The 21,187-nt window shown below is 39.2% G+C and overlaps 2 protein-coding genes across 5 annotated transcripts; one reads left to right on the top strand and one right to left on the bottom strand.

Annotated features, from left to right (window-relative positions):
- Positions 1 to 3,747: 3,747 nt before the first annotated feature.
- On the bottom strand, positions 3,748 to 11,822 carry LOC117734741 (adhesion G protein-coupled receptor E2-like). Its single transcript, XM_034539007.1, has 16 exons — positions 11,783 to 11,822; positions 11,055 to 11,198; positions 10,760 to 10,906; positions 10,399 to 10,436; positions 9,777 to 9,806; positions 9,545 to 9,665; positions 9,299 to 9,412; positions 8,932 to 9,107; positions 8,633 to 8,845; positions 8,308 to 8,511; positions 7,941 to 8,182; positions 7,787 to 7,853; positions 7,540 to 7,631; positions 7,176 to 7,335; positions 4,333 to 4,440; positions 3,748 to 3,774 (listed from the first exon to the last, which is right to left on the bottom strand). The coding sequence occupies exons 1-16, from the start codon at positions 11,820 to 11,822 to the stop codon at positions 3,748 to 3,750; spliced, it is 1,923 nt and encodes a 640-aa protein (XP_034394898.1).
- Positions 11,823 to 15,022: 3,200 nt separating this feature from the next.
- On the top strand, positions 15,023 to 21,007 carry gtf2f1 (general transcription factor IIF, polypeptide 1). 4 transcript variants are annotated; one of them, XM_034540238.1, is made up of 14 exons: positions 15,023 to 15,154; positions 15,699 to 15,773; positions 16,036 to 16,082; positions 16,424 to 16,496; positions 16,634 to 16,827; positions 17,183 to 17,353; positions 17,484 to 17,692; positions 17,798 to 17,951; positions 18,064 to 18,122; positions 18,997 to 19,128; positions 19,242 to 19,312; positions 19,569 to 19,707; positions 19,859 to 19,997; positions 20,450 to 21,007. In XM_034540238.1, exons 2-14 carry the CDS (start codon positions 15,762 to 15,764, stop codon positions 20,652 to 20,654), a joined length of 1,605 nt encoding a protein of 534 aa, XP_034396129.1. In that variant the 5' UTR covers positions 15,023 to 15,154; positions 15,699 to 15,761; the 3' UTR covers positions 20,655 to 21,007. The 4 variants fall into 4 exon arrangements, with proteins under 4 accessions (XP_034396129.1, XP_034396132.1, XP_034396133.1 ...); XM_034540241.1 differs by having other exon boundaries at positions 15,031 to 15,154; positions 18,067 to 18,122; XM_034540242.1 differs by having other exon boundaries at positions 15,140 to 15,258; positions 18,067 to 18,122.
- The last annotated feature ends 180 nt before the right edge of the window (positions 21,008 to 21,187 follow it).

Raw genomic sequence — 21,187 nt, 5'->3', positions numbered from 1 at the left:
AACATAAACTTATCTTATCTACATGTGCAAATATATATAAAATCCACTACAACCTAACAGTATGCATCTCTGTTTTCAATCCATTAACATTATTGCCTTTTACAGCTAGAGCTCAGCAAAGATGCACATAGTATATATCAAATACTTCTGGTCTGTAGGTTGTTAGAAATGCTTTGACACCATTTGGCACCCAAAAAGCCTAAACCATATCTGGCAGGAAGCAGCGGTAATACAACTGTGTTTAAACAGACTACGGGAAGAAAACAATATACTGAGTTGTGTATGAAGGAAGACAATTGTAATTTAGAGATACACAATTAAAGACCCATCTGATGCCTTGTCGAGTGAATGTATACATTTAGAGCATTGAAGGCATAGGACTTAATGACCTGATATTAGCATTGCACCTTCCGCAGCGATGGATTAGCGTGTCCACCTACTGGATCAGAATTGATTTCTAAAAAACTGTATTTCTAGGATCATATGATAAAGCTGATTTGTACATTTCCCAGTAGTCAGTTGAAAACGGTCAGAATGTTAAATAGACTCAGTGTTTAAGACACTGAACAAATATTGAGTGTGTTTGGAGTGTGAATGTTGGCTGTGTCATCGGTGGCCTCGTGCCTGAGCAGAGTTGAGGGCATCGTCACTCGATTTGACTGGGATGCAATCAGCATTCAAGCAGACAGACAGCAGAGCTCCAGCTGATCCTTACGCATTATTTAACAAGAATTCAAATGCACAAAGTTTCTCTTCTGATTCATGTGCATGCATGCAAACATACAATCAGTCACACAACCACAAATTATGAAAGAAGCGTCTACTGTTTAAACAGACTGATACAGGGTGTTCATTCTAAACTGTGCAAACGTATGGCATCATAAATATTTGCACACAGCGCATATTATTTAACTTTTGTGTCTACGCTGTCTAGCTCCCGAGAAGGGTGCTGCTGTGTAGATGGCATACTACACAGCATAAACTAATATTATTTTTATATTAAGGGAAGCTAAAGGTGGTGAAAAACAAAAGATGCATCAACTTCCATTGCTCTGCTCTAATGTTCATGAATAAAACAACAAGCTTGCACTGCTTAATGAGTTTTCAGAGGTGTTGTTCAATGTGAGGATGCTTACACTAATGCCGATGCAAGTTAATGCATAAAGCCATGAGCAGATTATAACCACTATGTCAGTTAAACAGTCAACAAGGGATCATATCACCAGGAACTCATTGAGGAGCATTAGAAGCCTCTTAAAAAGTACAATCATTAAAATATGCACCTTTGGTAACATCTAGTGGCAGTCGTAGTGAACTACTCCAACATCAGCTGTGTGTCTCAATGCGCAATTCTACAGTACATTGGAATTGATTTACAAATTTTAAGTTTGGCCCGTTATGTAACTGATGCAGAGATAAGACCAGATGCTGCAGAAACACTGGTAATGACATCATTAGGCTGCATTCACACTTCAAGCCTTTGTGCTCAATTTTGATGTTGGATTTTATTTTTGTTTGAATGTGCATATTATCATATAATTGTGGCCAACATCAGATTCTATTGTGCACTTGTCACGGTTATAAAACTGACCCCCGCATGAGAAAAAAGGCAATAACAAAGATGTCACTGACGGCACACAGCGTCATAGGAAAGTAAACATTGGAGGCCACTCTTTCTGAATGATGTGCAGTGGCACATCACATTTGTGCAGCCATCACATTTGTGAGCAGATGATGATGAGGACGAGGATGAGGAAAGAAAGAGAAAGAGAGACACATTGTTTTCATGTTTTTCATGTGTGTGTGGATGCTGAGTCGGAGCTGGGAGCAGTGGGATTGTGATGGGAAAGTGCAGGCAGTCGACAAATGTCAATCTAGAGTGACTGAAAAGTCACATGAAATATGAGAAACGTCTGACCTATATCTGACTCAGGACCACGTGTGAAAAGATCAGATTCTGATTCAGTGTGATTTGTGCTGTTCACACTGTTCACTGATATATGCCCAAAAGAATCAGGTTTGGGACTCTTGTATCCTTTGTTACCTTGTTTGTATGCAGCCTTAACAATGGTGTCCTCTAATGTCAGAGGTGATGTAATCACAGACCTCTAAGCTAAGTGATGGACAGTTTTGATCTGAAACTGATATTTTTTATGTGTAAGAAATAGAAGTAGAGTAATGTCACTACGCTGAGTGGCTTTTTACCTGTATAGAAGCAGCCGTTGAGGTTACAGAGGAGTGGCTGTCACTGTTCAAAGAACCTCCACTGATAAATTATGGTTATTTTTGGCAAAGAGGATTTCAGCAGCTTCCATAATAGGTGACCCTCAGTCACTCTGTTCTGGTTCTATTGGGCAATTGGTCAGTCCTCATTATTCTATTAAATGGATGAGACTGAGAAGTGTCATAGAGGCTTCATAGCCACTGGCTATTTCATTATCAGCGGTCTGTACTGGGATTGATAGCAGAAACAATAAGAACAGATATAAAGGATGCAGGAAGTACCGTGCATTGGGACATGAAGGTGTGATTCTAAAGGGAGACACCAAATATTCTAATTAAATTATGTCTTAAAACGATCAAACTGTTATTGCATTGCTTCCTAAGCGTCAACTATGTCATAAAAAGCACATAAACTGTCATGATATGTGATTAAATGCTACATCCTTATATATGGATTATACGACCACACCAAGCAAACTGAAGTTATCTGCATAGTATTTCTGAAATGTTTACACACATAATGGACCAACCAAATGTGTGCCTATTAATGTAATCTTTAACAATATGCTCCAAGTTTCTTACTTTAATGAAACTCATTTGATATCATCTACTGACGGATTGTAATTCCACCATTGAGTGGTCTGAGCCTCTGGTGCAAACAGTATTATGAGCAGAGATGTCCATCTTTGATTTATTTTCATTTAGAAGAACATGCAAAGAGGGCAAAGAGCAGCACATGCAGAAATTCAGAAGATTTCTGTTCTGTAATGCATATATTATACGCATGTCGAATAGAGACCTAGCTGTTTGAGACAGTAAACTGTGTTGATCCTTGCATGTTATCAATCCAAGATAAGGCATGCTTAAATACGTCAATAAATGCGTACAATGTAAATGAGAGATATGCTTGGCTTGAATGTGTCGTGTAAAGTTTGACACACCTCAAAGTGTCCCGGCTCTCATGTAAATGCAATGCGTATTGAAAGAGGAAGAAACAACTGAGACACGAATGTTTTTACTTGGGAGAAAGTTTGTTTATTTAGACTGAGGGTGCAGTCTGTGACATGTTGGTGGAAGCTCCCAGACCCAAGCAAATCAATCAGGTGGAGAGATGGGGACAGTTTCAACAAGTCTTCTCAGTGCTTTTTGACACTGAAGTATACTTTTAGGAATATTATGAGCCTCATTTCATACAAATAGTTGTGTGAGCCCTAATGTGTGTCACATTAATCTGTCCCGGTAATTTACTCCATGTCACAAGGACAAAATGTAGAAAAGACAAAAAACTGAAGCTTTCTAAAAGCTTTCAGATATGCACTGCACAACTTTCCAAACTTGACACATTCTTCATTTACATCTAAAATGTACTTAGCAATTCAATACAAATCAATGAAGTCAACATAAACATAAATTACATAAATTATGGTATTGTTCAACTAAGTACATGAATACACCTGACTACAGTAATTAGATGAGGAGTAGCACTTTAGCACTTACTGCTTGAGACTTTAAAACATTTTACTTTCAGTCCTGAACAATGAAAATGGCAAGCTAGAACCAGATGTGATAAAGATTAATTCAAGGTGTAGACATTCTTGTTGAAATATGTCACCTTTTGCATTCATTAAACTGGAATTTATAAATTATAACGTTTTATTCCAGCTCTCCCTACTACATCAGTATTTCTCCTTTTTTCCACTCATCTCTCTGTCATCTGCAGTTTTTACACCTGGTTTTCACATACATGGTATAATCAGTTGGGTCTGTCCCAATTTAATATATTTATTAGGGATGTATAGTAGGGATAATACATTAAATCTACATATTAAAATTAAAATAACTTGTACGACTGCTTAAGATGATTTGTTGCCAGAGACTCACCACAAATCTGTCTTTTTCCACAAGAGCATGTCCACCATCTCATGTACTCCTCTCGCACCTGGAGTATACAAATTAATTCAAAACAATTCAATGCAATGCAAACATACACAGCGACTGCAAATCAAACAAAAAAGCAAAGCTACATCATCTACATAAAACAACATATCCACGGATTCCAAGATTGTCGGTCAGTATCATCTCATCTGTCTTGGATCAATGAAATGATACCTTATCAGGAGGCAAGATGAAGAATGATCTATCTGAAGAGTCTTCCTCCTTATAGTGGACGATGACGAGGAAGGTGCCCTGCTGGGAGTTAAGAATGATGAAGAGGATCTGGAAGAAAAGGTTTGTCTAATACAGGCCTAGAATCCAGGTACAGCCCAGTATCACAAATAATTTCCAACTTCCATAATTGGAATATGACTAAACTTTTACTTTACACTGACGTGTTTTAGTCATATTGTAATTAATTAATTACGTCCCTGTGATGTAATTGTCTAAGTACATATGAAGGCATCATTCTCATTCGCTAAAATGTAATTACTTGCATACTATATATTAATAATACATTAAAAAGGATAGGATGACAAGTACTCATAAGTCACAAATCCCATCCTGCAGTGTATGACTCAATGGTTTTTCCCATGTAGAATCCTCCAGGACAGCGGGCCACACTGCACGCCACGACACCACAGATAATAACCATCCCAGTTGTTTGGGGGTCACAGATTCAGCAGTTGGGTCAGCAAATTAAATTAAAAAAAGTATTCTGTGTGCCACCACGACTGGTTGACACACAGTCAGCACCAACTCTGTCTCCACCAGCGTCAGTGGTTAACAAGATCTGCATCATCTTTATGAAAGAAATAGAGGAAAATATAAAGATATATAGATGTGTATCCATCACAAGAGCCTGCATGAAGTCAAACAGTTGCAATAATGAGGACTTTAATGGTGTTTCAATTACAGAGACATTTTTTTCTTCAGTAAACAACTTTCATACAAGGAGGAGAATAACTAGTTGATACAGGTTACTCAAAAAATCCACTAAATACCGACTTAACGTTTAAAATGTTTCTACAAAGATTTGAAATAGTTTTGAAGGACACTTCCAAAGTAATTTGTGCGTAATCGGATCTGATGGCAGGTATTAAGAATAACTAAGCAGAAATAGCTCTTCTCACTGATAGTCTTGTCTGCTTGTGTCGGCAATATCAAGGCTTCAGTATTAAACTGGAGAATGTTTCATAACCAGTTCAAAGTTCCTTGCAATAACTTTAAAGCATGAATATAGGAATTTATATTAAGATATGATAAAATACTACAACTCCAACATTCAATTTGGAACATCTTATTTTTGACAAGCTTATGAGCTTCTATCCTAGTATGTATCGACGCTCTCAACAGCCATCGCTGATGAAAGTTCATTAGTATATTAGTTTGTTGTTGCTTTTTGTTTGTTAATTGGTTGAATATTATTACTGATAGACTATTTGTCTGAGTTGTTGCCTGTGTTATCTGTAATTCAGGTGGTAATTAGTGTCTTTGTATTATCCCTTTATTTTCGAAAATAGTCTTAACCCATATTCTGTCTGGGAAGATATGAGGTGTGAACACACTCGGTACATGTCAGTAAACAACTGGGGAAACTCAGAGACAACAACAGTTTATTATAGACTCAAAACAAAATAACCCACAATAGTCAAAGCACTTAATATGTACAGATGAGTTAACAAAATACTAAGTATATGTCATGCAAGAGCCATTTGTGGAGTGAATGATGGTAGAGACACAGAGCTTACGTTTGTGAAAAGCTTTGGACGGCCCACTAGATCTTGGTATATTTACATGAACATGGAGCTGGCCGGGTCACACACACGCGTAATGCAGAGTCCAGTGGTTGTCATTAGCTTTTACCAGCCGTTGTATTCATAAGCTATGTGCAAAATTATTACTATTATCCAGATGTCAACAAACATGACCTATAGAACAAAACCAAAAAAAACCTGCCTTCGAAAAAGGAAATAATTGCAATAATGACTACATCATTTATTCTAAAGGTATTGTGAAATTATAATTTTTTTTGTCTCCAAGTGAACATCGTACATACCAGAAAGTGACGCGATAAATAATAGTAGAAACAGATGAGGTACACATACGCACACACATATACATTTTATGACTTATGATCCCCAACCAAAACAATAACGACAACAATAAAATAATAATATGTAACGACTAATGAAAGTCATTCAAAGTGGATACGGCTTGCATGTCTCCGCGCTGTCGTACGTCTCTTTTTTTGTGATGTTCATTCTATCACCTGTGTGCTCTTCAGCCTTCACCCAGGTCCTCGGAGAACGATGGAGCATCTTTCTGTGGAAATACATTTTTCATATTTTTTTATTTTCAATTAAATAAGGGGGATGCAACATTACACAAATGATCATTTCAGCAAGACCTGTGAAAGAATGCTTTCTAGAGATGAGTGAAACACAATACTTTTTGTATAGAGCCTTGTATTCAACATAGATTCTCATATGCATTGGATGTCTTGTAACTCTGTTATATTGTTCATTCTGTACACATGACACATGACATATATTGCACTTGATAGAGGGATCCTCCTCTGTCCCCTTTTTGTCCCCGTCCCAGCTTTTTTCGGGGGAGTTTTTCCAGTTGTATGTGTACAATATTGTAATTGAGGTCAAATTTGTAATTTGTGATTTTGGGCTATAATTTAATTTAATATGCAGGCACAACCTGGATATTGTTTTGTGTATTTGTGGCTCTTATTAACATCAAAAATAATTTTCTGAAACAAATGAACATTGCACTGGTCCAGGTATCATGCATTGTAGTTGTGTCATTAAAACTCACCACAGATCCTTTTTCTTTGGGCTTATTGAAAGAACAGGTCAGCCATTTCACGTATTCCTCTCTGAGCTAGAAAATACAATGAAACACAACTCCTTTAGATGTATGTTAATGCTATGAAAAAGAAAGATGTTTTAAATGCTATCAAACTTGAAACATGCAGAGACAGGGATCCATGCATCCAAGTCTACCTCCTTGTTGAGCAGACAGTGGACAATGAAGAGGAAGGTGCCCTGCTGGGAGTTAAGAATGATGAAGAGGATCTGGAAGAAAATGTTTGTCTGGTACAGGCCCAGAATCCAGGTACAGCCCAGTATGACAAACTGGGCCAGGATCTTGAACACAATAACCCTGTAAAAAATGTGAATGTAATGAGTATAATCATATAATGACCACTGAGTACAGTATTTGTAACACATTGATTGTGTTGACACTTCCTCTATCAGTTTTCAAAATATCAAAATATCTATATATATCAAATTATGTACCTACATAAAACTATGAAATTCCTCAGATTTTCCATTTCAATCTAAAGATAATCTGAAGCACCCATACCTGGTGTCTTTGGATTGAGAAACATCACTTTTCATGTTGACCAGTGTGGGTCTCAGACTCCATAGAGTGGCACAGAACAATATCCAATTAAGCTTAAAAGGAAACAATACAGACACAGAAGCTGAGCTTATATAGAGCAGCATATTGCCAAGAAAGAAAGAAAAACAGAAGTTTATCCACAGCTGGTAAAGACCTGCTGGCCTACCACTGCTTAACTTTTCCATCATCAGTTTTGCAATATACTCACTCCAAGGATAACAATGACGGGGCCTGTTAAAGCCCAGTTGAAATTGCGCTGTCTGGAGAGCCAGCACCTGCAAAAGGAATCAGACAATCTTTTGAACCTAGATGCCGAGATACAGGAGAATATGATTGCATGACTTACTGTTTGTCTTACTCACACCTGTGCTTCAGTAGCACCATATCCGTCAGAATATACCAGTGCAGAAATACCCACAATCACAAATGGAACGCCGTAGCCAATCAGGTAGAGAAGCGGTCTTGGGAGGCCAACCCTCTTGATGACCTGCACCTTAGACAGTCTCCGGACCAACAGGTGGAGCTGGACCGCCTCCAGCAGCATCCACACAAAACCTGCTAGAATTAAGAAGTGGAGAAGCCCCGCCATGACAATGCAGGCCAGCTGTGGACACACAGATGTATCTTCAAAACAAAGACATGCTCCTGGAAATAGCCTCAGCAAAGAATGGTTCAGTTGAGTCACATGTAATACTTGTGGGAGAGACCCCCGTGAGGGTCTCGCTGTACCTCTTGTTCAATGTATTTGTCAATCCACAGCATCAGGAGATGGGAGAAGAAAAGGCTGAGGCAGATGTGGAGACGGGCTGTGTTGTTGATCTTGGGGTTCCAGCTACACAGGAGGAAGGTGAAGATGGCCAAAGCAAGGAAGAATAGTCCGATAATCACACATATTTGGTTGAGCCACTCGAGAAAAGGATCCTCTGGTGGAGGCTGAGAAGACACAACAACACGTGCAAACACATACTGTCATCAACCTGGCCATGTGTGTAGGAGCTTGTATTAGCAAATGCATATTCACACACACACACACACATACACACATCTATAATACCTCCCCAATCTGCATGATGAGGGCAAACGTGGATAGATGGGAGCAGCTGCACACTGTGTAGTTTTCATCTGTGTATGCAACCCAACAGCCCTCTATCGACCAACGCTTGGTTTTGGTCTTTTCGCCTCCTCTTTGAGTTCCTTCTCCCATTCCTGTCTCCTCTGTTTTGTCCTCCCAGTACACACAGGTCACCAAACCAGATTCAGGTACTGTCTGATGAAAGATTTTAAAATAAGCGGAATGATAGCAAGCCTTATTTCTATCTCAGAAGGTATATGGGTAGATACATTGGGCAGCACCTTCTTATGTTGGATGGTAAAGTTGACGGGCTCAGTGAGGTTGGTGTTGTTCATTGCTGGTAAGATTGCAGTGATGACATCAGAGTACATCTCTGTCTTGTTCTCTGTTTCAAAGTACTGATGACTAAGGAGACTCTCCATCCCATTTAATGTCATGAAGGCAGCTGCTGCAGAACCTGGAAATATCCAGGTTGTCAACAGTGGGTTTGCACGTTTTAGCCCATTTCAAATAAACAACATTAATGCCTGTCATTTTCCACCATGCTGTGTTTTCAGTCCCTCTACTTTTTTAAGGTCATCTTTCATATGAATCTGGTAATCTTGGTAATTGCCATCATCATTTTCATTATGAGCTTTTTTTTCTCACCGTTGTTATTTTTGGCCAGACCTTCCAGGTTGATCTGCATGGTGTTTCCCTTGACCGAGAGCGTAGAGCTCTCTGTATTGTTGCCTCCAGGCCCGATAGTTTCAGTACGTAAATCTAACCCACAGATCAGTCATTAGATTGTGATTGTCCACCCAGTACATATACAGCAAATGTCTACAGTGAACTAAGATGAACATGGCTTACCCACTGTTGAACTCTTCACACTTCTCATAGTTTGTTTCCGACCTGGCTGCACAATAATAGACACCAAACGGTTTGAGATGTCCAGGATCACACTGCCGGTGTCCCCGTCTCCTTCACTACCCACCTTGACTAACCCGGCACGTGGTCCAACACCTGACACTTCCTGCAAGAGTTTGAATATGATATATGTATAAACTGACCTGCCTGATGATGCAAACACAAAGAAGGATTAAAGCATCATCAAACGACTGCACAGTAACAGGGACATAAGTACCATAGATGCTGAGAAGACGTTTGTCACAGTCTGCAGAGAAAGCACACAAAAGACCAAGAGGGAAAGGATTATGTAAATGCAGTCGCAGTGTCATCCACACATAATGTGCATCAAACTTCAGAGCATTCAACCATGTGCAATGGCAGAATTAAAGAAGTGTTGCATTCATAATCATTGATTTTAAGACTAATAACACAACTGTACAGATCAATATTGCAGGAAGTGATCTATCATGGAAATACATAAAGGTAAACAGGTTTTCTACTCACTGCTTCTGGTAAGATAATGTCCTTATTGTCTTTCAGTTGTTGGTCCATGTTAACAAGAAAAGCTCTCTCTTTTGTCTGACCCTGCAGCAAATACACAAACACAACCTTATCTTTAACGTGATAAGATGAGTGTAGTTCGCAGTATTTAAACCATAATATATTTTGGCAAATATGTAAACATTTATGCGGCATGAAATATGGCAACATGGTCACCTCTTCCTACTCACATTACAAGTAACAGATTGTATTGAGGCATGTGTAAATTAGATTATATTCTAACAAAACCTTTGTGTTGTTAGAGTCTTTAAAAATCATTGCTTCCTCGACATTGCCACGTTGCTGTATATATTTACCTCTTGGGGGTTTATCTCATCTAAAATGTCCTTAAGACCTGTTGAGTCAGTGCAGAAGAAAATGACAACAACAATGAGCACATCTGGATATGCCACTGCACTTTACACAGTAAGCAAATGCATCCTAAGCTCACCTCGACAAAATGTAATGCGCGTCTCCCACAAGATTCCAGTTGAAGGGTAGAATCCATCCGGACAAGAGCAATGGAAGGTCCCCGGTACATTAGTGCACACAGTTAGTTTACCACATAAACCAGGTGTCTCACTGCACTCATCTATATCTGTACAGAGAGAAAACACACTGTTAAACACATAATAGTCAAATATATTGTCGCAAAATCAGACTAATAGTGGCACTCACCTGTGCATGGGTTATCAATGCTGGCTTTCACACCTGGGTTGTTTAGCCGAAAACCAGGGAAGCAGTTGCAGATGTAAGATCCCATTGAGTTTGTGCAGTTGGCATCAGGACCACAGATGGTGGCATATTTGTCACACTCGTCAACATCTGCCAAATACGTGAAATGAAACAATAAACCAGGCAGCTTTGTGTGTGGCTCTTCACTTCTGTTAGAAATCACAAGTGAGTTGCAGTTTTCCATCTGCTCCTAGTTGCTGAAAAGCCTTTTGAATCTGAAAAACATCAATTTAAATACCAATACAGATGTTGGTCTCGCTGGGCTCCTGGTCCGGTTCAGTCGGTGTGTATCCTAGCTGACATTTACAGGTATAAGCTCCGGGTGTGTTGGTGCAAACGGATTCAGGGCCACAGACGGTGGAATTGAAACACTCATCATTATCTGAGGAAAGAACACTTAACACAGTTGGCATGAAATTGGGAAAATACAAAAATAAATAGAAAAGAGTGATTTTTTTTGCAAAATAAATGCGCTGATATCACTCAAATAATGTTTTAATATGAATTACTGTTCAGTATGAACCATGTTTTTCTTGTTCTTCAATGAGAGCCACTGTAGATGCGTTGTGACACTAAATGCTGTTGAGGTGGACATCGCAGTGAAGCCTTGCAATACCTTACTTTACATGATCTTGCTTTGTTGGTGGTATATTTTGACAAATGTACATTTAGAACTGCATCTGTTCATAGCTTAGAGGACATGAAAAAAGGTCTGATTCATCCGGTGATGTGTCACATTACTGTAAACAGACCGTGGCAAACCGGAGTTGCATCGGGTACAGAGTGGTATCCTTTGTGGCATGTACACACATAACTTCCTTTGTGGTTGGCACAGGTCGCACCACCGCCACAGATATTGTCCAGACACTCGTTAATATCTATGAAGGAAGAGAAAGAACATGAATACCAGCCTGAACCTAATAATGTCATCACAGCTCAAGATGTGAGACATTTTGTAAACGGTACCTGTGCATGTGTTGGAATCTGTAGCATTGTATCCATTCATACAGGTACATAAGTATGATCCGATGGTGTTGGTACATTTGGCGTTGTTACCACAAATTCCTGCAGACTTCTTGCACTCATCTATGTCTGTCAAAAGATGTTACAGACAGGAGTTTACGCTGCGAAGTACGGTCCATGTTCACAAAATGAAACATAATGGTGTGATGAATTAAATGAATGGGGAAAAAAATATAATTACGGTGAATATCTGACTGTTTACAGTTCAGATGGAATACATTCACGTACCAATACAACCATATGAATCTGGTGTGGGTTGGTGTGTTTGGGGTATTTTATAGCCAGAAACACAAACACAGCCTCCATCTCCTTTACACTCAGCAAGGGGTCCACAGGAGTCTGGGTTACACTCACTGTGGACTAAAGAGAGGCAAAACACGCACACAGAATCAAACAGACAAACTATATTCTTGGTGAAAAGATAGACGTATCTCTTTAAATGAAGTTAGCAGCACACTTAAATATACACTAAAGTTAGAATATGGCAAAGGATGTGAGTGAGTAACAACTCCTTACAGGTAGCATAACCCATATGGCTATGCAGGAGATGTGATGGTTTGTATATGTAGAATCCTTCAGGACAGAGGACCATGGATATTAAAGTAGCATATGCTTGGCAATTTGATGGGAAAACTCCATATGCAATCCTTGTTTTCAATGTTTCCGATTCAGTTGTTGCATACTCAGAGGCAACATAGATGGGTATCGAGGTTCCAGCACGAGGGCCTTGATGGCAGCTCGTCATAATTCTGTCTCCACCAATCCCTGTGAAGCGCCACCACTTCACAATAAGATTTCTGTCATCATTTGGATAGCCAGGAAAAGTAGTTGACTCAAATAAGTAATTGCGCCATGTGTCGGTTATGTTTGTGTATCCATCACAAGAACCTGTGTGCAACAGAAAAATGTGCATATTTCAATAATAATATTTCACCAATAACCAGAATCTTGATCTGATGTGAAAGTGAAAAAAACATTCTAACCAGGAGGAAAAACACAATGGCCAAGGATAAAGAGGGAACCTATAAAGCACAAAGAAGGAGAGAGTTATTGTTTTTATGACTAAATAAATATTCACATCATTTATATAATCTTAACATTTCTATTATATAAGTCTATTATATAAATGATCTTAACGTTGAGCTGGTGCTAATGATATTGATACAAGACGTAACTCAATTTTATTTTCATAATATTGCTGCATTTGGTTAAAAAATAAAAAGCATATGTCATCGTCTGTCACACGCAGGTCTGAATCCAGATACTGGATATAAATAATTGTGCAGACTTAGCAGGGTTATTCTCCGTGAATAGGTTACATTTATCGTAGTAATTCATCGTCACACATCATCAACTATATAAAACATGAATTAACTCACCCAGGAGCAGTGAAAAGGCACAGCAGTTCATCATGACAGGTCAGACTCCACATCAATCATCACGGTTTAAGCTCTCTATACGTACATGTTGCTTGTTTACACAGCATCCAAAAACTGTTATCACAAGGTTTGGCACCAATGCAAAAAACAATGCAAATGTGTTTACCTGTGAAGGAAAAGCTCAATTAAATTTCTCTTGTAAAACAGTATTCGTAGTGCAGCCAATCTGTATGTAAATAATTCCCAAATCCCTGCAAATATAAATGGAGAAAAATGGACTAAGACATCAGCTATGTATTGTGTGAATATCTTGCTTGCTTGGTCTTGTTAACTGACATTTTTAATCCAAAGAAAATACTGCATTGAGATCAAGGTTGATATACCAAAAGAAGGAATGAGATTAAAGAAACAAGTTATTGACAACAGTATTTAGAAAAGGTCATCGGGGTCTATCACCATGTAGTTGATGTGAGGTATTAATTATATTCAGAATGTATTGATTAATTAGGTTAAATTAGATCTACCACAGGATATTACCATAGGACTAAGAGTGAAATCTGGCAAAATATTGAAAATAATACATTTAAAAATATATTTCACTGCTCATTTTAATGCAAAGATATTGACAGGTTTGTCTTGACTTCTATAAAATCACATAAATATTGAAGTGATTCACAGTAATTTGAAAAGGGATGTATATTTCGAGAATCCAATAATCTACACTGTTTTTAAAACGGCTCTGTGTAATGCATTTCAATAATCACATCTGTAATATATGTTTGCAAACCTGATGGTAGACAGAATAAAAGAAACAAGACTAAAAAAAGCACATGTCTCGGTTGTTTGATCTTTTTTATTTATGTATTTGTCCTTTCGACTCATAGGTGGATTTGACCTGTATATTTAGAATCATGAGTGTCCATTGCCTCCCAGTGGTCAAACTGAGGAACTGCAGTACGTGTCAGAAAATGTCCTTTGTGTAAATTCTTTTGCTCTTTTTTTTCAGGAGAAATTTAACTTTCAAAATATGGCAAGTATTTGTCATTATAATATGTTATAAATGCTTAATTACAAAAAAAAGTAATGAAACGTATTTGAATTTTCATCAGGTTTCTCTTCAAAAACAATTGTAAAAGAAGAAGAAGAAAACTTTTGAGATTACAAAAATGAAATTGAACCTATTTTACATCTTCTCAAACAGTTGTGTTTGCCTGGAGCTTTCAGTTCCCATGTTACAGGTGTTTTGGAGAAGCAGTTCCTGTCCAACTGGAGACATAACCCAATGTTGCACTCCTCACACATCCAGGGAATTATTTTATATAGATATAATACACTGTGCCTGTCCCAGGCTGGCCTTCTGTCTGTCTGTTTCCAGTGTCCTTCTTTTTGTTTGTGGGGACAAGAAAGTGGCCTTGAGTGCGTGCGTGGGGGGTATGTGGCAGAACTCTCAGAAACAATACTAATTTAAGAAAACGCCACTCAAACTTTCGCCGCCTGCTGCTCTCCTGCTCTGCTCACTTCCACCCCTCCCCCACAAGAAATCTCGTTTCCGCTGGAATTACGTCGAAAGCGCAAAAGATGGATCTGACTTTAGTTGTGGTAATTTAAAGGATGTACGTCACTTCCTCTTACTGGTCCGTACTAAAAGAGTGCTGATTTATTTTTAAGTCAAGGCATACCCAATAATGAAGATATTTTGTATAATTATTAATGTAGAATTAACTTCCATAAACTTCCGTATGCATGAATAATAAACACTTTTTTAAAACAACAAACAAAAAGATAATGTCGCATGTGGCACAGTAAAGCTAACTTGAACGCATGGGCTTCACAAAGAAAAGTGGATGCTAACTTACTAGGAACCATTATTCATGACCAGTGTTTCCTCACCGCTATTTATACAAACGGACTAGTTACTGTTGGAGTACGCGCACCGGTAAATTAGATGCATTTAATTTCAGTGAAATGTCTTAATACATGTCTGTATTTGCGTGTCCCTGAATTCCACACTAACGCTGAAGCCGGAGAGTCTTAGTCAGGGTTTGTACTCGACACAGACTGCAACTAGAACTGCTTTTAGCCTCTTGCTACTGTTTGTGTTAGCATCCGGTGCTAACGGTACAACGATCTGTAGAGTAAATACCGGTCAATGTAAGACGTTACCAAGTTCTATGTTGCGTTTTCTGACAGCTGTTTTGTTGATGGACTTGTGTTATTGAAACAAACGGTAGATAACCCTCATGGAAACAGGATGAAGTTAACTTAATGTGCTGCTACAATGGATTCAGTTTAACTGCACAGTGTCAATTCGAGCATTGGAACACATTTGTGTTCCTAAAAAACACAACTGCAGCTACGTCAACACCGTGACCAGCTGGCTTGGATAGTAGTGATGAATTGGTGCTCCGTCCACGATGCGTTTCCATTCACATTGAACGTGGTTAAGCCTATTATTAACATAACCCTTCTTCTTTTTATAGTGTAACGCCTCCCAAATAATTCGAAGTGACGGTTGATGTGTTAGTAAAACCCTGGAGACAACCATGACTTCCCTGGTAAGTTTGAACTCGTTACTCTCAACTACCAAACACTAAACCTCACTTGTATACCTGGTAATAAAGTTCTGATCTTGTACTTGTTTTAAAAAAAAAACGGTATGGTAAACTGTAAGTGCATATAGCCCCATCACGTAGAATGCATTTTATTATTGTTTATCTCAGCTTAAAAGATGGTGGCAGTCTGTTATGTTACAGATGAAATAAAGTGCTGGGACAGAAGTCACACAAAATAAATTCTTTGAATCTGTTTGTCTTATAGGGGAGCAGCAGTTCCTCAGCCACAGAATACACAGTGCGAGTCCCCAAGTGAGTGACATGGACGATCATGCAAATATCCACAGAAGGAAAAGTGTCCGGACAAGCCAAGTCATGTATCTGTTATTCTGGCAGTCACTGTGTACCTTTTTTTTAAAAACAGGGTGTTCAGAGCTACTCATATATGTTTTGCAGACATTTGTGGTAGTCCTTTATGTTGATGTGAATACTGAAATGTGCCACTACAAACAAATAATTGGTTTATTGGACTACATGGTTATATGTTTATACTGTGGGTATTAATGGGAATGTAGTTGTTTATCTGCATTCAATTAGTTTTCATCTGGAAAATATTCTTGTGTCCCATTTTTTTCGGTTTATCTGCCTCATAGAAACACCAGCAAGAAGTACAACCTCATGGCTTTCAATGCAGGAGACAAAGTCAACTGTTCAACCTGGACACAGGTGGGCTTCATGTCAGTGGTGTAGCACAGAGTCTGCGCTGAGAGACAAATGACAAGCAGCGTGGTTACCCTAAAAAAAATCTGAAGTCTAACATAAAGTACCATCTTTCAGTTTCACATTTGTTACTCTCTTCCCAGGCTCGTATGGAAAGAGACATGAGTGGCCGGCGGATATATGGGGACGAAGAGACGGCAGATGGCGCAGCTGGCAGTGAGTTTGGCAAAAAGCAGCGCGAGGAAGCGCGGCGGAAGAAGTTTGGTATCGTCAAACGAGAGTTCAAAGTGGAGGATCAGCCCTGGATTCTCAAGGTCAATGGCAAGGCTGGCAAGAGGTGGGGAGAAAGACACTTCTTTAACGCATGATTCACTCATTAAACCAACACATCTCTTTTTGAAACTGGTTAGGAGGGAGCACACACATATTTATGACATAACTGACATGTTTTAGTTATTATTTAGACCAAACTCTCAGCCAACTATTTTAAATCTGTAAAGGTTTTAAGCAGAAAAGATACAAGTAGCACAGTTTTAAAAGCTCTTGAGTGACTAAAGTTTGCACTTTGTACTTTTAAAATGCATACATTTGTAGAAAAAAAAAAAAAAAAAAGAAGAGGAGGATTTAAATTTTCTTCACAGGGATATTTACTGTTTGTAATACAGCTATTCTCTTACTCTCTCTGTGTACAGGTTCAAAGGTCTAAAGAAAGGCGGTGTTACAGAAAATGCATCCTACTACATCTTTACCCAGTGTCCTGATGGAGCTTTTGAGGCCTTCCCTGTCCACGGCTGGTACAACTTTACACCGCAGGCCAAGCACCGAACCCTGACTGCTGAGGAGGCTGAGGAGGAGTGGGGCAGGTGTGAATGGAAAAAAATTTAATGTTATTTATATATATACATACATACATGTATGTACGAGTACGTAGTTGACCCGACTGGTGCAGGGGTTGTCAAACACTCAATATCAGACATTCTCCTCATTTTACAGAAGAAACAAGGTGGTGAATCACTTCAGCATCATGCTTCAGAGACGTTTCCGGGAGCAGGAGCGTGGTGGTGACGATGATGACGATGAGAATGAGAAGTCGGGAAAGAAGAAAAAGAAGGGGGGTGGCAGAGGGGGCGATCTGCGCATTCACGACCTGGAGGAGGACTTGGAGATGAGCAGCGATGACAGTGACAGCAGTCTGGGGGACGGTAAGAAGAAAGAACCAGGATTGTTGACTGACATGAGCCCACTTTTTCATTCCCTCTGTCATCATGTGCTTTTTTCGTTTTTCCATCCACCTCTTCATTGGACAGATGGAGAGAGTAAGACAAAGTCGAAGAAAGACACGGGGAAAGGAAAAGCAAAGAAGAAGAAGAAGAGAAAGAGCAGCGACAAAGAGGCCTTGGAGGACAGCGATGACGGTGACTACGAGGGTCTAGAGGTGGATTACATGTCCGATGAAAGCAGGTCAGATCCGTCTCGTTCTTTCACACAAAGACTCCCTCTTTGTGTGCACTATACACATGTTTTTGATGGCTGTGTTTCTTCTTTCACTAGCATTTAATTCTGTTTTCCAAAGCAGTTCAGACGAGGAGCCAGAAAAGGGAAAGATCAGCAAAGGAGAGGATCATCCCAAAGGTCAGCTCTTATGCTGTTGAACATTACTGATCCATTCATCAATCATTATTGAAAAGAAGACAATGATGATTTTCTGCATGTCTTATACACAAAATGAAACGTAGCGCATGATCACTGGGCTAAAAGTTTGGTGGAGTGAGACTGTCTATGCGCCTTTCGATTCGGAGGGCTACGAGGTGATTATAACACGATTGTGGGATCATCTTGAATTTTAACATGCATAATTTCTTTTTTTACTTCCATTATCTTTTATAAATTCAATATAAGCAACAAATGGAAGAGATGTGTCAACTGGAGGGTTACATTTACAAGCACTGCAAAGACAACCAACAGGAAACTAAATGAAGATGGGTCTATAGCAACACCCTCATAGTAAAAATGCATAATTCAGTATGTTCAGAATCATTTGATATAAAAAGCCACCCTTATTCACAAATAAATAATATAGAATTATTCGGCTGCTCAAGCTCAGCGACCCTCACCAAAACTCTGCTAGTATTTAGTCTAGTTTAGAAAGTAAACAAGACGCATGTAGATTACTTCTGTTGCGTTTAGGGGCAGCGGTATGCAACGAACAGCCCAGTGGTACAACATTTTTACAGGATGTTGAGAATTTAGTTTTCATTTTTCGATTGAGTTTTGTGCGTCGAGTCATAATCGCTCAAGAGAGAATCGCGATGCATCAAAGAATCTATTTTTTTCCTACCCCACGAAGGGCTATCATCCATGTGAGTGGAATGAGAGTCCTCACTCGATGTACACCCACTTTTTAATTGTTAGCAAACATGTATTTTTGTGTTTATGATTTACTGACTTTACTGAATGAGTGATTAGTATTTAGATTTTTTTCCTTCCAAATGTTTGTCCTTTCTAGGGATCGATGAGGCGTCCGAAAGTGAGGAAGAGAGTGAGGAGGAGAAACCAAACGAAGAGGAAGCGAAAGAGGAGGAAGAAGAAGAGGAAGGAAAGAAAACGCCGGTCCAAACAGAAAAGAAGAAGAAAAAAGGTGCAGATCCCATGGAGACAGAACACATACTTGATGAGCAGCGTTCAACAATACTCCCTTCTGCTTGATGCATAAAGACGCGTGAATTTATGTTGTATGCTTTTGTGTCACAGACAGCAGCGGAGAGTCAGAAAGCTCAGACGACAGTGACATCGATGGAGAGACTGCCTCTGCTCTGTTCATGGTGATTAGTGTGTGTGTGTGGCTGCATAAATGGATGTTTGTGTATTTTCTCGACCTAACCTTCAACTTTGTTATAAATAACAGTATCATCAGTTACCAAAAGTCAATAATGGGGCTCTATCACAACTCTAGTAAAATCCTGAGTGTTTTAAATTACTGTAAAGCAAAATCTACCAGCAGAGCTCTTATGAACTCATTTTGGGGGTGACTGTGCGACTGGTTCTGTATTTACATTTCTCTTTCTGTCCCGCTCTCAGAAGAAGCGCACGCCTCCTAAACGTGGAGGACGTGGCTCTGCAGGCAGCTCCAGGACTGGCAGTCGCCCCGGTACCCCATCCATCGACTCTGCCTCCACCTCCAACACGCTCCGAGCTGCTGCCAGCAAGCTAGAGCAAGGTGTCTCCTCATACCCCCATTTAACTATATTTTAAACAAGATGCATGACATATTAATGTATTCATATGAAACTTCCAAAAGTGTCTATCAACTCTGAAATTTAAGTTGCCAATTTGTTATTCTATTCCAACTAAATGTCTCTATCCTGCAGGTAAGAGACCGACTCCGGGTCCCAGCGCTGACTCTCCAGCTGCAAAAAGGCTAAAAATGGAGCCCAGCAGTCAGAGCCCTGCTCCCTCTGGGAAGAGTACGCCTCAGCCACCATCAGGCAAATCCACTCCTAGCTCCAGGTACTTGATTGTTACCAGTCTCCCTTTATGTTTTTCAGAAAGATTAAGTTATTTAATGATTTGTATCGAATTCTGATATTGTGGTATCGGGTATCATGATATTTATGGCAGGTATTGTATCGAAGTTATAATGTTGGTATCGTGACAACCCTTGCAGGAGGTAGAGGCGGAAAAGGTTCATGGTTAGGCAGCGCAAACGAGTCCTTGAAGGACTTGTTAATGACTTTAACCATATTGTATATAATGAAAATCTATATTTGTTATTTATTATTATTATTAGAGCCAGAGCACTGACTTAGTCAGAGTGGAGGACCTATTGTTCTTAAAATGTTTATTTACTAAAAGGTGAGGCTTAGGTATGAAACCTCATTACTGGGTATCATCTTTTTCCCCCCTTATGAGTTTGCAGGTATGTTAATAACTGTGTTCTTTTCTATCCGTCTACCCAACAGTGATGTGCAGCTAACAGAGGAAGCAGTCCGGCGATACCTGATCCGTAAACCGATGACAACCAAAGACCTGCTGAAGAAGTTCCAGACAAAGCGGACAGGTTTGAGCAGTGAGCAGACTGTCAACGTGCTGGCACAGATCCTGAAGCGCCTCAATCCGGAGCGCAAGAATGTGAACGACAAAATGCACTTCTACCTCACTGAATAAGCGATGGAAGAGAGCGGAGTGGAGCGGGGGAGAAGGGGGGGGACGATAAGCCGTGGCCCCCTGCGAGAGTGTTTGTGTCCGTTGTAATATCTAAAACATGTTGTGTTGTGACGTGCCGCAGGATCGGAAGTTGAAACTGTTATCAAAAAGTATTTTGTTTTATTAGTGTTAAGCATCCTGAATTTGTTTTTCATTCCCTTAAATCTCACGTTAAATATTAGAAAAACAACTGGATTTCTAGTTTTTCTCCATGTGTGAACAGTTTAACTTGGAACTTAACTATGAAAATAAAAAAAAGTCTTTAACTTGTTTTACTGAGGTAGAATTGTTTCCAATAAAACATCAAATCTGAAGTTCTGTAAGGGTTTACTTTTTGTACCCCATCTCTCATTTACATGTCGTTTTAATGGTTTTAAATATATATATATATATATTAGTCCTTCTAAAACAGGCGTTTCAGTTATTATTTTTATACAAACAGTGTATGGAAACTGAATACAGAAAAAGCTTTTGATAAATATGCTTTGTTGAGA

This window comes from Cyclopterus lumpus, chromosome 8, assembly GCF_009769545.1.
Source record: "Cyclopterus lumpus isolate fCycLum1 chromosome 8, fCycLum1.pri, whole genome shotgun sequence".
NCBI classification, from domain to species: domain Eukaryota; kingdom Metazoa; phylum Chordata; class Actinopteri; order Perciformes; family Cyclopteridae; genus Cyclopterus; species Cyclopterus lumpus.
The sequence above is the reverse complement of the archived record's forward strand: the minus strand, read 5'-3'. Positions and strand labels throughout refer to the sequence as shown.